This window comes from Galeopterus variegatus, unplaced genomic scaffold, assembly GCF_000696425.1.
Source record: "Galeopterus variegatus unplaced genomic scaffold, G_variegatus-3.0.2 Scaffold3466, whole genome shotgun sequence".
Lineage (NCBI taxonomy): Eukaryota > Metazoa > Chordata > Mammalia > Dermoptera > Cynocephalidae > Galeopterus > Galeopterus variegatus.
Genome location: NW_007729577.1, coordinates 133,803 through 150,514, shown reverse-complemented (window position 1 = coordinate 150,514; position 16,712 = coordinate 133,803). Strand labels below are relative to the sequence as shown.

General features: G+C 39.6%; 1 protein-coding gene across 1 annotated transcript in view; it reads left to right on the top strand.

Moving 5' to 3' along the window:
- The window catches only part of RMDN2 (regulator of microtubule dynamics 2), an 86,810-nt gene that overhangs the window by 69,296 nt on the left and 802 nt on the right, over window positions 1-16,712 (top strand). Inside the window, exons 12-13 of the mRNA XM_008585127.1 lie at window positions 3,467-3,516; window positions 12,189-12,437. Coding sequence (XP_008583349.1) covers window positions 3,467-3,516; window positions 12,189-12,222 — 84 coding nt within the window. The 3' untranslated portion in view covers window positions 12,223-12,437. The remainder of the gene's footprint in view (window positions 1-3,466; window positions 3,517-12,188; window positions 12,438-16,712) is intronic.

Sequence of the window (16,712 nt, the reverse complement as noted above, 5' to 3'; positions counted from 1 at the left end):
ATCCCGTTGCCGGTCCCGGTCCGGTACGGGGGCGACACTGAGGGTTGCGATCCGTTGCCGGACACGGAAAAAGACAAAAAGGAAAAAAAAATTAAATTAAAAGTTCTTACACTGGGGAGATTCCCAGCCCTCAATTCAACATAGAAGTGCCTTCATAATTCATATGGAAAAATAAAACTCTATCAAGAACCTTTTAGCACCCAATCCAACAAATAATTTAAACTTTTACCCGGTGACATATTACTGGGAAAAAGTGTAGCATAAATGTATAGAATTGTGATGCATTCTTGGAAGTGTAGAATTTAGTAATACTTAATAGATTAGTCCTAGTGAATATGTATGCAGTAAAAGATGCTGATGAAAAATGTAATATGTTGATATTTGTCTTTTTACAAACCATGAAACATTATGCTGAGTAATTGGGCCATTTTTCCTTTAATATTCCATCACTGTTGATCAGTTTCTATTTTTTGTGCAGCTCTAAACGTATTTACAAAGATTTGTATTCTATCAGAAAATAACTTTTTATGTAACAGAAAAATGGAGAACACAAAATAACTTTTTATGTAACAGAAAAATGGAGAACACAAAGGTTTACCTCATGAATATTTCTGTTGACCTGCTGTCAGATGGCTCCTTCCTGTATATATTCTATATGGAAGTTATATCTTGGTTTTTAAGACTTTAATGCCTAGACTCCGGCCTTGGGAAAATCCTCTTCCCAGTGTGTTCTGTTATGTTAGTGTTGAAATATGTATCTGTATGACAAGGGTGAATGGAAGCACAGACAAATATCCGTGACAGTAGCAAATATCCCAGATGACACTGATGCAGGTAGTACACAGGCCATACTTTATGAAGTACTAGAAAACAGACAAATGTCTGGTGAGCAGAAATATAATACATAAAAACAGAGAATCAAGTGTCCAGTATAACTGAAATGTTAAGTACTTGAGGGAGAGAAAAGATGAGAGCCTTATATGTTGCATAGGAGGGTCTTAAGCAGCAGATAACATGATGAAGTTTGTAGAAGCATGATAGCTACCATGCGGTGACTGGCTTGGATTGGAGGGGAACAAAACTGGAAGCAGAGATACCATTTAGGTAACTACTGCAATGACACCGACATGATGTGATGGCCTGAACTAAGATGATGGCAGTGAGGAATGAAGAAGAGAGAACAGATTCATAGGTAGTATTCTCTACAAGACTTGGAGATTGATTATCAAGGGAGAAAGAGGAATCAAGGATGACATCTTAGTTTCTGGCTTGGGAAACTGACCAGGGCAAGTGCAATGGTGCCCTTTACTGACACAGAGAATACAGGAGAACCAGGTTTGGTGGAGAAGGTGAGTTCAGTTTGGGAGTGTTGAGTTTGTGTTTGTGAGATTTTTCAAGTCCAGTGAGTAATTGGTTATTTGGCATATAAATAATATCTGAAGCCACAACTTTGGAAGAGATCACCCAAAGAGGTTATATAATATGTGAAAAGCAGAAGGCAGAGCATCAACCCCTAACAAATACCAACATAATGGAATGAGGGGGTTGCAGGGAAGGAACCTGCAAGTGAGAACAAAAGAAGTGGCCAGAGAAGATGGGGCCTCAGATGCCAAGGGATGGTGGAAGTGGTCAACTCCATCAGATACTCTGGAGAAGCCAAACAAGCAAGAGACTGGAATGAGTTTGCTGAATTTCATGATGTCTGTGTCACTGGTGATCTTAACCCAGACTGTTTCAGTAGAGCAATAGAAGTGGAGACCAAAGTGCAGAGCAATCAGAAGGTGAGAAAATGCAGTCAGTATGTGTAGATCCCCTTCCAAAAAATGTGATGAGAAAGGGAGGAGAAATGTAAGGTGGAAGTGGAAGGGATGCTTGAGTTGAGGAACAGTTAATCTTAGATTGAAAATATAGGAGCACTTTTAAATGATAATGAGAAAGAGGCACAAAGAAGGAAGGGTTAAAGAAAGACTGGAGAGACAGAAGATGATTCATAGAATAAAGTCTCTAGGAAGCCAGAGAGAATGGGATCCAGAACACATTAGGGTTCTCTTTTACTATAGCTTGTGAAAATTCATTTCTTTAGTCATATAATAGAAATAATTCTCTCACCTATGTAAGAAATTGATTCCTAGATATAGAAAATTGTTACCGTGTTCTAGCATAGCATTTATTTAGGGCCGTTCTAGGTTGCAGGCACTGAGATAGCCAACAGTTACAAAGATAAAGATGAATCTCAATACCTGGAATTAGGGATTTTTTATAAGTTCTTTTAAATTATACAGTAATATCCCAGATATCATTAATCTTATTTTCTTACAACCTTTAGGAAGTATTGTTTAATAGAGGTAGACTTTTTGTTGATCACTACAGTATATTAATGTTTATGATTAAAACAGTTGGAGAACTTCCCGTTTAAAAAAAAATACTTCCAAATATATACCTTGTCCCATTTTCTTCATCTGTGCATTTTTAATTTGTTACATTCCTTAAGTCCTTTCCAACAGGTGCTCAGTAAATGTTTGTTAAATGCAAAATATGCATAAAAGTACCCTTCCTTCTGAATTTATTGCCACTCTTTCTAATATCCACTCCTTAAGTCCTTTCCAACAGGTGCTCAGTAAATGTTTGTTAAATGCAAAATATGCATAAAACTACCCTTCCTTCTGAATTTATTGCCACTCTTTCTAATATCCACATTTGTTGTAAAGAAATAACAATACATGTGGTGCCCTGAAAAACAGACTACGTGATTTTTTAATCTTAAATATAAGCTACCTGATAAAGTCAATAATGGAATATATGTTTGTCAGGCTCTTACAGTGGAATTGCATATTTCTTCTTCACATCTCATAGGTGAAGAAGAAAACAGTAATAATGTTAACACACTGGTAGATCCATTGTGTCTGCTCATATGAAATCCTCTCTCCTTCCTGAATCTCACTGCTCCTGATCTGGTGGAGGAAGAGCCTGGAGATAACTCTCCACATTACCCACATTCTCATAGATCTGGATCATGCCTGGTCCTAAGAAATCCACAGTTTCTTTGTAATGGTCTTTCAAAAAATATGCCTGCAGAAAGAGAAACACCTTATGTCCTCACTCATAAGAGGGATCTAAGAAACAAAGAAAGAGAAACCATAATATTAAAATGTTGAACTTTCAGAAGGAAGGAACAGACCTATAGTTATCAGAAGTGGGAAAGGCAGAAGGAGAGGGACGATAGGGAGTAACTGGGTTAGGGACACAAAAAGTAATTACAGTTTGTAATGATGAACATGCAAATAATATTGATTTGATCATTACATATTATACACAAATACTGATAGTCAACTCCATACCCAATAGATATATATAAATGAAAAAATAATAAAAATATGCCTGTACTCAACAAAAGTCTGTTTCAAAGTACTTGAAGTATCAGGATGAATGTGTGAAATTTCATTTTGTATTTGTATTTTCTTCATAGGATAAAGAGGCACAAGAAGAGATGACAAAAATAATCACTTCCTTGAAGAGGTAAATAAAAGAATTGCTCTTCAACAAATCAGATGTGGTCTACTAAAATTTAAACTAATCAAAGTTGTGTTTTTATTATCCTTTTTTTCTTTTTTTGATGAAAAGGTAATATGCTCAGATTTGAAAGTAAAACCATGTTTCTGCAGAATGCATTCCACTAGTAGTACAAAACTAATCATGTTATTTGGAGAATCTGTTTACTACAGTGTCATTACATAATGATCTATAAACATGTATGCTTTATATTTTTCTTATCAATAAACTATAGCTTTCAGTATATTTGTTTAAATAAATATTTAAATCAATAACATGAACTCTAGTGAGTATTTTATTGTTTCAATGGAGACTTCATAAAACAAAATTTTATTAGTGTGAATGAAAAATGGGAAAATGAGCAAATGGTATGAACAAGTTATGGGCAGAAGAGGAAAAACAAAAGAAGAAATATATTATTATAACTGGTAATCAGAAATGTGGAATGAAATTATAATAAAATATTGTTTTACCATCAAGTTAGCAAGGATTTTTTCTTCTTGCAGTAAACACTCAATGCTGACAATATTGCCATGTAATGGAACATTCTCATGCACTGTTAGTGAGATAATATTTTGTCACAAACCTTTGGCAAAATGTATCTAGAGCCTTAAAAACGTATTAACTCCTTACTCTTGTAATTCCATGTCATGGAAATAATCTTAAAGAGAAAAATGCAATGATTTATGTGCAATTGTTCATAACAGCACAACATTATGTCCAACAATGCAAAAACAGTTAACCACATTAGAATATAACTACAATAGATATTATTTTGACATTAAATATAACTACAAAAACAATATAAGGAAATGCACAGAACAGCATAAGTATAAGTACAAGACCAAATAGTACATACATATATGTGATCTCAACTATATGAAAATATGCACAGAAAAGCATCTAGTAGGAAATACACTAAAATGGTAGTAGCTTATATTTCTGTGGAGCTGTGTTTTATGTCCTGTGTTTCCCAATTTTTAATAAACTAAAGTGATATTTTTAATGAACTTAGCCAGCAGTGATCTATAAAGATTTCCTGCTACCCTTTAACTAGCCCCATCCTGGAAATCAGAGTAGAACTTGAATTTCCTGTTTGGTATCCCAAATATGTGGAGACACACACGTACATATACATATTCATACATTCAAGATTTCGAGTCCTGATTTAATGCCAGGTTGAACTATTTTTCCCCTCTCAACTTTTATAATGGCCAGTCAAGATACTGAATCAGTCTAACTGGTTCTCATCCACTTTCTTCTGACAACCAGTCTAATATTGAAATTACTCACTAGATGGGGCAAGAGTTTTGCAGGTCCACTTGTGGATATGCAGAGTCCACAAGGCTATGATTACCTCTGGCTCTCTCTGAACAGCTAAAAGAATGCACAAATTGAGACAGGTGATTCCAGCTAGCGGGGAATGACATAGAATCATCCATGTTATAGGCTTTGTGGGAGTAACTCATTCTAGCAGAGAGCTGTATAAAGACTTCCTCTAGGAATTATGAGGACTAACGAGGAACACTCCTGGTAAATAACTATGGGACTTGGGACTTATAATTGGAATGACACAAAAAATCTAATCAAAGTTCATTTATTTTGAAATTCCTGTTTGGTCCCTGTAGTCAATATGTATTCAGTGGACAAGTTGGTATCTATTGATTGGGTGATCAGTGTAGTAGTTTCTTTTTGGGGGGCGGGGGCCGGTAAGGGGATTGCAACCTTCGGCATGGTGTGGTCCACACCACGCTCAGCCAGTGAGCGCACCGGCCATCCCTATATAGGATCCGAACCTGCGGCCTCGGCGCTGCCAGTGCCGCACTCTCCAAGTGAGCCACGGGGCCGGCCCATAGTAGTTTCTAGATAAGGACTTGAGCCAATAGAAGTGTAACATTCCTACTTCAATTTTTAGGTTATTAGGAATTTCTAACACATTTGGCAATTTCTCCAGTAGGGTGTTACAGGGAATCTCCCTCCCCGTCATAGTAATACCCCTTCAAATTAGCACCAAGGCCTGCTACATGCTCCATTCCAAAGTCATACCTAGTCATCTCTCTAGTCTTCCCCAAATCATACAATCAGAGAAGCTATGTGTGATGAGGCCAACTAAAAATAGTTTCTACATTAAATCTCCCTTCTAAAACCCCTGAGTATTTTTCTTGGATGACAGCATTATATGTAGAGTATTACACTTACTGCAGGGAATTTCACACACAGTGAGGCATGGGAACTCTAGTTTTCTATGGTTACTTCACTCACCCACTTAAACTACTTGACCTGAGACTGTGTTCGTGAAATGAGGATTTCTCCTGCTGGGTAACTAGGGCCAAGCTAATGGGACACCCTCCACTCACAGATGAAGTACACAGATTGCTAACCTCTCAAGGTATTTCATGCATGACTTTGGAAAGTGGGAGTTCCAATCCAGAACTTTGAATATGTTCAATTTCAGAAGATAAAAATCAAACTGTATGTCACAATTTCTCCTAAAACATTAAAGAGGTAACTTAGTGTTCCACTAAAATTTTAACAATTGTGATGTCCATGTAATTGTAATGTTAATCTTTCTTACTAAATAACAAATGGCCTTCATTGTAACATGAAAATCCATGCCACTTCTCAATTGTGCCTAAAAGTTAACAAAAAGCTTTCCATTTGATAATATTTTTAAACTTTTGAATTACAAGAAACAGTGGTAAAAGCTGGATGGGACCATAGAGACACTTTTCTACACCGAACTTCTTACTTTACCAATCAACAGTTTAAGCTTTGATGTAAAAGTAAGACAGTCAGGGTTGGGGAACAGTCAGGGACTGGCTGAGCCTGAACCAGTTTCCAGAACTTGGAACCTCATGCTTTCTGCATTCTTCTTTGAGCCTAGGGCGATTTGTTTTTAACTCATTAGAATCCAGTGTGCCTGGGTTAGGGTTAGGGTTAGATAGAATGGGACTCTGAAAATGGTAACACATCGTGATTACTTATTCCAAGTGCTCATTAAATCCTCACAGCACCCTACGAGGAAGGAACATTTGATATTAGCCCATTTACAGATAGAGGAGCTAAAGCAGGAGATATTAAACACCATGCCTAACACAGTGAGCAAAGGATTTGAACTTGGGCAGCTGCTGCAGTCTATGCTGTAGTCTGAGGCTCTGTGCAATCCTGCCAGCAAATGGAGGAGGTGGGGGTGTGCGGAGTAAGAGACAGAAGGTGGAAAGAGAGCAGGCAAAAAAGGAGGGAAGGGAAAGGAAGAAGGGAGGATATTTTTAAAAGTAAAGAAGGATAGTAAAGAAAGAAGGAAAAGAAAGGTAGGGAGAAAGGATAAATTTATTTTTTGGATAGTGGTATACATTTTTTAGTTTCACATAATAAATTTCTGACAACCTATTGTGTATATTTCCTTATATTAAATCTTTTTTGTATGCCCGCCTTCTCCTCCCCCCTCCATCCCCAAGATAAGGAAAGAGAAAAAAACGGGGGATGATGAAGGCTTTTTAAAAAAGACTTGATCTGCTTGATTTGTGTGTGTAGGCAGAACCTCGTTATGGACTTTAAGGCCTATTCACTGGGTAATTAACAAAAGTAGTTCCCTCCATCCCCAAGATAAGGAAAGAGAAAAAAACGGGGGATGATGAAGGCTTTTTAAAAAAAACTTGATCTGCTTGATTTGTGTGTGTAGGCAGAACCTCGTTATGGACTTTACGGCCTATTCACTGGGTAATTAACAAAAGTAGTTTATTTCACAATTAAAGAAAAGGTACATTTTAGAACCAAATGAAGTTAATATCTTGAAGTTCTGTGATTTTACAGCTCCCTAACCTATATTTTGCTTTACGTGCCTGAAGCCAAGTCACAAGACTGGTGTTTCTTTTTTAATAGTTTTATTGAGGTATAATTGACCTACAAATAACTGCTCATATTTAAAGTGTATAATTTGATAAATTTTGACATATGTTTACACCCGTGAAATCATCACCACAATCAGAATAAATATTTCCATCGCCTCAAAACTTTCCTTTTTTATATATATATTTTTATTAGCATATTCATTATTACAAATTGTAATTATTCTTTATGCCCCTTACCCGACCAATCACTCCCCAACCCGCCTCCCTCCCTCCCCCCATCTCTAGTATCCTTAGGTTTGTTCTCTTCTTTTGAAAGTTCAACATATTATTGCCTTCCTTCCTTCCTTCCTTCCTTCCTTCCTTCCTTCCTTCCTTCCTTCCTTCCTTCCTTCCTTCCTTCCTTCCTTCCTTCCTCCCTCCCTCCCTTCCCTCCCTCCCTCCCTCCCTCTCTCCCTCCCTCCTTCCCACCCAGTTATGAGTGAGGACATGTGGTATTTCTCTTTCTGTGCCTGGGTTGTTTAATTTATAATTTTCTCCAAGTTCATCCATGTTGCTACAAATGGTAAAATTTCATTCTTTTTTATGGCTGAGTAGTATCCTATCGTGTATATATACCATGTTTTCATCATCCAGTCATCCATTGGTGGACATTTAGGTTGGTTTCGTAGTTTGGCTCTTGAAAAGAGAGCTGTAATGAATGTGGGAGTGCAGATATCCCTTCCACATGATGATTTAATTCCTTTGGGTATATACCCAGCGGTGGGATTACTGGATCATATGGTAGGTCTATCTGTAATTGTTTGAGAAACCTCCATACTGTTTTCCATAATGGCTTTACTAATTTACAGTCCCACCAACAGTGTAGAAGAGTTCTTTCCCCGCCTTCTCACCTTATTATTCTTGGTCTTTTTAATAATAGCCAGTTCATGTCCCTTTGTCATCTCTCCCACCTGCCTCTCTCTCTGCAACCTCCACCCACAACCACTGATCTGCTTTCTGTCGCTATAAGTTGTATTTTCTAGAATTTTATATAAATAAAATTATGCATTATGTACTCTTTTTATGTGACTTTTTTCATTCAGCATAATTATTTTGGGATTCATCCATGTAGTAACATGTACTAATAGTTCATTACTTTTTATTTCTGACTAGTATTTTATCACATGGATATACTACAATTTGTTTCCCCATTCACCTGTTGATGGACATTGGGCTATTTCCAGTACAGTGTTTGATTATTACAAATAAATCTTCTGTGAACATTCACATGAAGTCTTTGAGTGGACATATGCTTTTCATTTCCCTTGGATAAATACCGGGAAGTAGAAAATATAGTACATGTATGTCTACCATTTAAAAAACTATTAAACTGTTTTCCAAAGTAGTTTTATCATTTTAAATTCTCTCCAATAGTGTGAGAGTTCTACTTGCTTAGCCTTCTTAACACCTGGTATGGTCAGTCCTTTTAATTTCAGCTACTGCACTAGGCATCTATTGGGGTATAAATTTGTATTCCCCTAATGACAAATGATATTGAGCATTTTTTCATGTGCTTATTTGCCATTTCTATATCTTCTTTGGTGAAGTGTCTGTTCAAATTTTTTGCCCATTTTTTAAATTGGGATGTTCATTTTTTTGGTACATGACGTATGGCTTGAAGTTCATTTGTTGTGTTATTTGGATATCTAATTATTCCGGCACAATATGTTGAAAAGACTATCATTTCTCTACTGAATTGCCTTTGTATCTTTATCAAAAATCAATTTTCTGTACAAGTGTGGGTCTATTTCTGGACTTTCTATTTTGTTCCATTGATCTATTTATCCATCTTAATGCCACTACCAAACCATGTTGATTACTGTAGCTTTATAGTGTTGAAATCAGGTAGTGTTAATCCTCCAACTTTGTTCTTTTTAAAATTTGTTTTGGCTATTCCAGATTTATTGCATTTCCACATGAATTTTAAAATCAGGTTTTTAAATTTCTACCAGGAAAAAAGTGGCTGAGATTTTAACTGGGGTTGCATTGATCAATTTGAAGAGAATTGACATCTTAACAATTTTGAGTCTTCCAACCCATGGATATACTATACTTCTTCATTTATTTAGGTCTTTAATTTCAGCAATGTTTTGCAGTTTTCAATGTATAGGTCTTCCACGTTTTTTGTTGAGTATCCCTAAGTATTTTATATTTTGATGCTATTGTAAATTATAATGTTTTTATTTTGATTTCTGATTTTTCATTGTATATAGAAATGTAATTGATCTCTGTATATTGGCCTTGCATTCTGCAACCTCTTGAAACTCAGTTATTTCTAGTAGTTTTTTAGTAGATTTTATTATATTCTTTACATAAGTGATCATATCATTTGACAATACAAACAGTTTTGCTTCTTTCTTTCTAATCTGGGTGTTTGGGTTTGTTTTGTTTTGTTTCATTTTTGCCTTATTGTTCTGGCTAGAACTTCCAATACACTGTTAAATAGAAGTAGTGGAAGTGAAGATTCTTATTTTGTTCTTCAGTGAGCTTTGGTAGTTAGGATCTTTCAAAGAGTTTGCTTCTTTGTATATTTCATCTAAGTTGTCAAATTTACTGGCACAAATTTAATAATATTCCCTCACTATCCTTTTATTATCTATAAAATCCTTAATGATAAGACCTCTCTCATTTCTGATATTGGTAATTTATTTTCCCTTTTTACTGACCAGTATTGAACTTCTCAAAAAAACAGCTTTGGTTTTATTGATATTCTTTATTCTATTTTCTTTTCCTTGATTTCCACTTTGATCTTGATTACTTCCTTTCTTCTACTTGCCTTGGGTCTTATTTGCTTTTCTGACTTTTTAAGGTAGAAGCCAAGGTCATTGATTTGAGACTTTTCTTCTTTTCTAATACAGGTTTTTTAATGCTATAGAATTCTCCCTAAGTACTGCTTTTGCAGCATCCCACAAATTTTGAAATGTTGTGTTTTCATTTTCATTCAGTGAAAGATAATTTCTCATTTTTATTTGGATTTTTTTTTTTTTAACCAAGGGTTATTTAGAAGCCTGTTTAGTGTCCAGCTATTTGGCGATTTTGTAGATCTCTTTCTGTTATTGACTTATAATTTAATTCCATTGTAGTCAGAATACATAGTTTATATGACTTGAATGTTTTTAAACTTATTGAGATTTGTTCTATGTCCCAGAATATGTTTGATCTTGGTAAATTTCCCATGTACACTTAAAAAGAATGTGTTTTCTTTCAAGGTCAATTACGTCAAATTGGTTGATAGTGTCATCCAAGTCTTCTACCAGCTCTGGTCTCCCCGTAGTCTCAACTCTGTCTCCTCTATTTAAAGGAGGTTGCTGGACTCCTTTTCGGTTCCCCCTCGTTGCACTGTGGCCTGGAAACTCTCTTGAGGCAGTAAGCGAGGGCAAGTGCAGGATTTATCTTGTTTGTTACCTGTCTCTCAGGGACCACTGTCCTTCCTTTTCTGCTGTTCAGTATTTTGAAAACCATTGTTAGTATATATTTTCCATGTTTTAGATTTTTAACACCATAAGTTGTAACTTTGGGAACTTATAACTTCATAGCAGTATAACACAAAAAACCATCTACACTTCACCACTGTCTAGTACCATAAACTATTATTTTGTAGCAAACTCAGAAATATTCCATTTCTTTTTTTAAACAAGTTTTTGTAATGTTTCAAATGCATCCACTCTATAAAATAAAGCAAGATGAGCCAATTGTACTATGAAATTACGTATTAAATTGGACTTTGGTTAAAATGCTGATATAACATTTTGTCTGTTTTTAAATAGCATCTTTGTGCTTTGACACAGAAAATTTGCATGTAGACAGTAAAATTATACTTTTCCTCCTTCCTGAATCCTTTATGTTTGCACATCCCAACTAACTTAAAATTGGGGAACTAAATTGGAAAAATAATCTGCTGAAAATTACATGTGGAAATGGCATTATAAATTTTTAATGCCACGTAACTGTGGCTCTAGCAGAGCCCTAATTGGATACTTAGTTTCAGTCAGGCAAACTGGCCCCACCATGTTGGGTGTGGAATTTGCCTGGAGCCAAACACTGACCGTCCTAATTTTTTAAAAGGTCCCAGTCATGAAGACAGTGATTTTCCAGCCAAGCCACTAATTTAGTTTAGTTTGTTTCTTTGTTTGAAATGCAGTTTATTTCCCTGTGTTCTTCAATCCTTGAAGCTCAGTGTGCTTTGCAACTGTAATTAATCAAACATTTATTGAGTTAATATGGAGCCATTCAGGGGGTGATCCACATTTTAAGGGGGGTCTGAAGCTTTCACCATTTGGGAATCTTTAAGAAAAAGAATACAAAATTACAAATACAAAATTAGGTATGAAAGCGACTATGTATTTAGAAAGAAAAAGATCACAACAAATTATAAAATTTAAAAAGTTGACAAATACCATAAATATCTGAACATCCAGAAAAATAACATAGTATTGGACCGGCCCGTGGCTCACTCGGGTGAGTGTGGTTCTGGTAACGCCAAGGCCATGGGTTCGGATCCCATATAGGGATGGCCGGTTAGCTCACTGGGTGAGCGTGGTGCTGACAACACCAAGTCAAGGGTTAAGATCCCCTCACCAGTCATCTTTTAGAAAAAATAAAAAATAAAAAATAACATAGTATTATTTATTAACTGGTTGGAGTCTAGTTTTTTAAAGTCACTTTCTGTTGAGAAGATAGAAGATGAAATCCTGGTGTTTCCTCTAGCACGATTGATTGACATTTGTTTTTTTATTACGGATGATTTAGAAAAGTTCCTGTCAGCCTCACTTCTTGCTGGTAATGGCAGTAACTCCCTCAGCAGCCCTTCTTCCCAGAGCGAGCCCTCGGAGAACTGCAGTCCTCTGAGCACACTGGGCTGGCTCGATGGCCCCGATGGCCCCAATGGCCCTGCTGCAGCCACTGGTTCAGCTCTGCCCACTTCTGCACCTCCAGTTTCCACCGCATCTCAACCTCATCCGCGGGCGGATCCCAGTAAACATTGAAGCCTGAGTCACGGTGGGTCCCGAGCAGGGAACCAAGAAACACCCTGTTGGTATTCTTCTCCTTGGAGGTCAAAGGTAGGGTCTGAAGTGCAATGCAGGCCCTCAGAAACAAGCTGTCCCTGGGGCTGGATGATGTGGAAGTTGGGAGCTGCCCGCTGACCATCCCCACCACCATGTCCACCATAAGTTCTGTAGGGACCCCCAGCAGGGTGGATGGCTCTCCAAGCCTTCCTCCTGGGGCTATGGCTGCTCTTGGGTGGGGCAGGGTGGCAAAGAACAGGAGACAGGGTGGGCACTTACCTATGTAAGTAAAGTGCCCTGAGTAAGAGCAGACTAATACCAATGTCTTGACATCTGCCTCGATGCTGCCTATAGCACACAGGCCAAAGTCCTCAGCAGGGCTTTTGTATGCCCTGTGCTCCTGCCCGGCCTGTCTTTCCAGAAGACCTCCCACACCCACCACTGCACCCACACACCGTCTGCTCCAGCACCCCCACCTCACACACACACCGTCTGCTCCAGCACCCCCACCTCACACACACACCGTCTGCTCCAGCACCCCAACCTCACCCACACACCGTCTGCTCCAGCACCCCCACCTCACCCACATACTGTCTGCTCCAGCACCCCCACCTCACCCACATACTGTCTGCTCCAGCACCCCCACCTCACCCACATACTGTCTGCTCCAGCACCCCCACCTCACCCACATACTGTCTGCTCCAGCACCCCCACCTCACCCACATACTGTCTGCTCCAGCACCCCCACCTCACCCACATACTGTCTGCTCCAGCACCCCCACCTCACCCACATACTGTCTGCTCCAGCACCCCCACCTCACCCACATACTGTCTGCTCCAGCACCCCCACCTCACCCACATACTGTCTGCTCCAGCACCCCCACCTCACCCACATACTGTCTGCTCCAGCACCCCCACCTCACCCACATACTGTCTGCTCCAGCACCCCCACCTCACCCACATACTGTCTGCTCCAGCACCCCCACCTCACCCACATACTGTCTGCTCCAGCACCCCCACCTCACCCACATACTGTCTGCTCCAGCACCCCCACCTCACCCACATACTGTCTGCTCCAGCACCCCCACCTCACCCACATACTGTCTGCTCCAGCACCCCCACCTCACCCACATACTGTCTGCTCCAGCACCCCCACCTCACCCACATACTGTCTGCTCCAGCACCCCCACCTCACCCACACACTGCTCCAGCACCCCAACCTCACCCACACACCGTCTGCTCCAGCACCCCCACCTCACCCACACACCGTCTGCTCCAGCACCCCCACCTCACCCACACACCGTCTGCTCCAGCACCCCCACCTCACCCACACACCGTCTGCTCCAGCACCCCCACCTCACCCACACACCGTCTGCTCCAGCACCCCCACCTCACCCACACACCGTCTGCTCCAGCACCCCCACCTCACCCACACACCGTCTGCTCCAGCACCCCCACCTAACCCACACACTGTCTGCTCCAGCACCCCAACCTCACCCACACACCGTCTGCTCCAGCACCCCCACCTCACACACCGTCTGCATTCCAGACAGACTGGGCTGATTGTTGTTTACAACCCACCTGGCACTCTTCTGTCCTCTGGCTTGGTTTGTTTCTGCCTGTAGGGCCACCTTCCCCCATTCCCACTCATGGAAATCTCCCTCCCCACTCAAGGCCTGGCTCGAGGATGGAAGTCCTGCCACTAAACCTTCTGATCCACATAACTGGTTATGCTGCCACCCCCTCAAAGAGCCAGAGCACGTTCTTGTATCTTCTTCCAGCCAGACCAACCATAAGATCTTCAGCAAGGTGAGGGCAGGGACCAAGTATCATTCACCTTTGTATCTTCTGTCCAGCAGCATGTACTCAATTAACCTCAATTAATATTTGTTAAACCAAATAAACTCGAGAAAAAGAAAAACACTTCACATGATCCTAAGGTTCCTAAAAGAGAAAACTAAGAGTGATTTCTCCCCTCAGATAGGATGTGACAGGGAGAGAGCAGAGAAAGAGGGAGGGGAAGAGAAGTGAGCCGGGGGTGGGGTGACACGGGGGAAGGCAAGGCAGAGAAAGGGAAGCCCAGAGGGGACTAGAGGAGCCACAGTGAGACCTGAAACCAGGGCAATGCCAAGGCCAGCCCTTGGACTGCAGATTCATGCACACTTTTACTCCCCTAAAAACTGTACAGACCTGTGTGCATTCTGTTTATGTTTCACTGTTACAGCCTTCATTGGATGGATGGAGCACAGACCACATACCGGGGTTATTCACTGTGACATTTCTATGACCCAATTGCTTTTTTTTTTTGTCTTGAAATTGTAGGTTTTATCCATTTCTAGGCTTCAGTTTCCAGTTTGTTTTAATAATAAAGTAATTTCTACAGCACCTCAGTGTGAAACTTTAAAAAGATTTAGAGCAGTCACAGAGGATTATTCTTAACCTGGTAACAGTATTGGAAAAGGAAAAGATGACAGATGATATTTGTTTCTTTAGAGGTCCAGTCCTTACATATCTATAATGAAAGCACATATATTATAACATGTTAAACGTTTTCTTTTAAATGCAAAAAAACTCACTTTATATAGGTTTCATGTTAAACTTTTAATTTTTTCAAATTGTTATCACATCTGATGTTTCAGTGAAACTTTTTAGTCACTAAGATAGGTTAAGAAAATGATATCACCCTTACTTGACCATAAGAAAAATGGAATAAAGCTAGGTTTGCTGAATGTCACATACCTAGTTAATGAGAGAGTGGGACTAGACCCAGGTGCTGACTCCCAGCCCTGGCCTGGGCAGTGTGGAAAGAAATCATATTCAGAGCCATACAGTCCGTCTTAAACCACTTAAGACTTAATGTCCTTAGGGACTGACTTTGTTTCCTTTTCCTCCCCTTTGTTTCCATTTTTCTAAAAGTGCTTAAGGCAGCTAAGAAAGATTGACTTCTAAAAGAAACATAGTTTTTTTGAAATTTGTGTAATTGCTAACTTGGCCAAGAACATACAAATTTATCCCTTCGGGGAGAAAATGGTTTATTGAAAAGGAAAACAGTAATTTAAGATGGGCCTTGGATAGGGAGTTTGCTGTCCACATAAGATAAATTCATGGGAATGGCCTAGAAAAGTGCCTTGTGCTACTCAGGGAATGATTTACTTGCACATGATAGTGGTGATTTTTCCACAAGATGCTGCTCATAGTCATACTTTTTTTCCCCTCTTAATTTTGTTATAAAGATGGGAATTTTCATTGTTACAGAACTGTACTTAACATTCCATAACATACTTAGTTGAGATTATGGTCTGTCTAATCTCGCCAAACCTGGACTGTTCCATTTGGCTCCCTGATTTGTCTGGAGAAATGTGGGGGTGAGGGGAAGGTTTACCTGGGTTTCCTCAAACCCACTCAGCTAAGAATTATCAACACCCAGTTTCTTCAAAAAGAGAACAATCTGCTGCACCCCTTCTGATGGGCACCCACCTCGGTCCCAGCTCGGTCCCACCTTGGCCCCAAGGCTGGCCGTGCTTTCTGAGCAGAGGCCCCCATCAGGATGCGCAGAGCCCGTGAGGAACACAGTGATCAGATCTTTGAGAACAGAAATAACTAGACCCCAACTTAAGCTAAGAAAGTCAAGGGAAGAGCCAGTGAATTGAGTCAGGTCTCAAAAGAATCATCCAACAAAGCAGACTGTGCACCACAGTTGCCCGGCCTATGTATGACTCAGCCTCGATCTTTTTACAGCATTTTAACAGATTTGGGGACCAGCTGCCTACTGTTCAATCACCCTCAAGGCGTTCTCTCAGAAGTGAGTGCTACCCCTCAGTGGTCTACCTGTCCCTAAAACCCTTCCATGAGAAAGGGTGGGTGCCTCCTTTTCTTTTTTGCAGTGCAAATTACATACAGCAAAATGCACACATTTCGACTGTACAATTTGATGAGTTTTGACAAATTTGACAACAGCATAACTCCGACTACAATCAAGATAGAGAACATTTGCATCACTCCAAAAAGTTCCTTTCTGTCCCTTCCCACTCCATCTCCCACCCACCCGCACCCCCGCCTCAGGCAACTACGATCTGCTTTCTGTCACTCTAGGTTAATTGTTTCTTAAAATACCATATACACAGATTTTTACAGTGGGTAGTAGTCTTTCAGCAAGTATGTTTTTGATTGATATTGGGTACATCAATATTTCATTCCATTTTGTTTCTGGGTAGTATTGTGTAGCTTGAATATGCCATAATTTGTTTATCAATTCACCTGTTTTGGG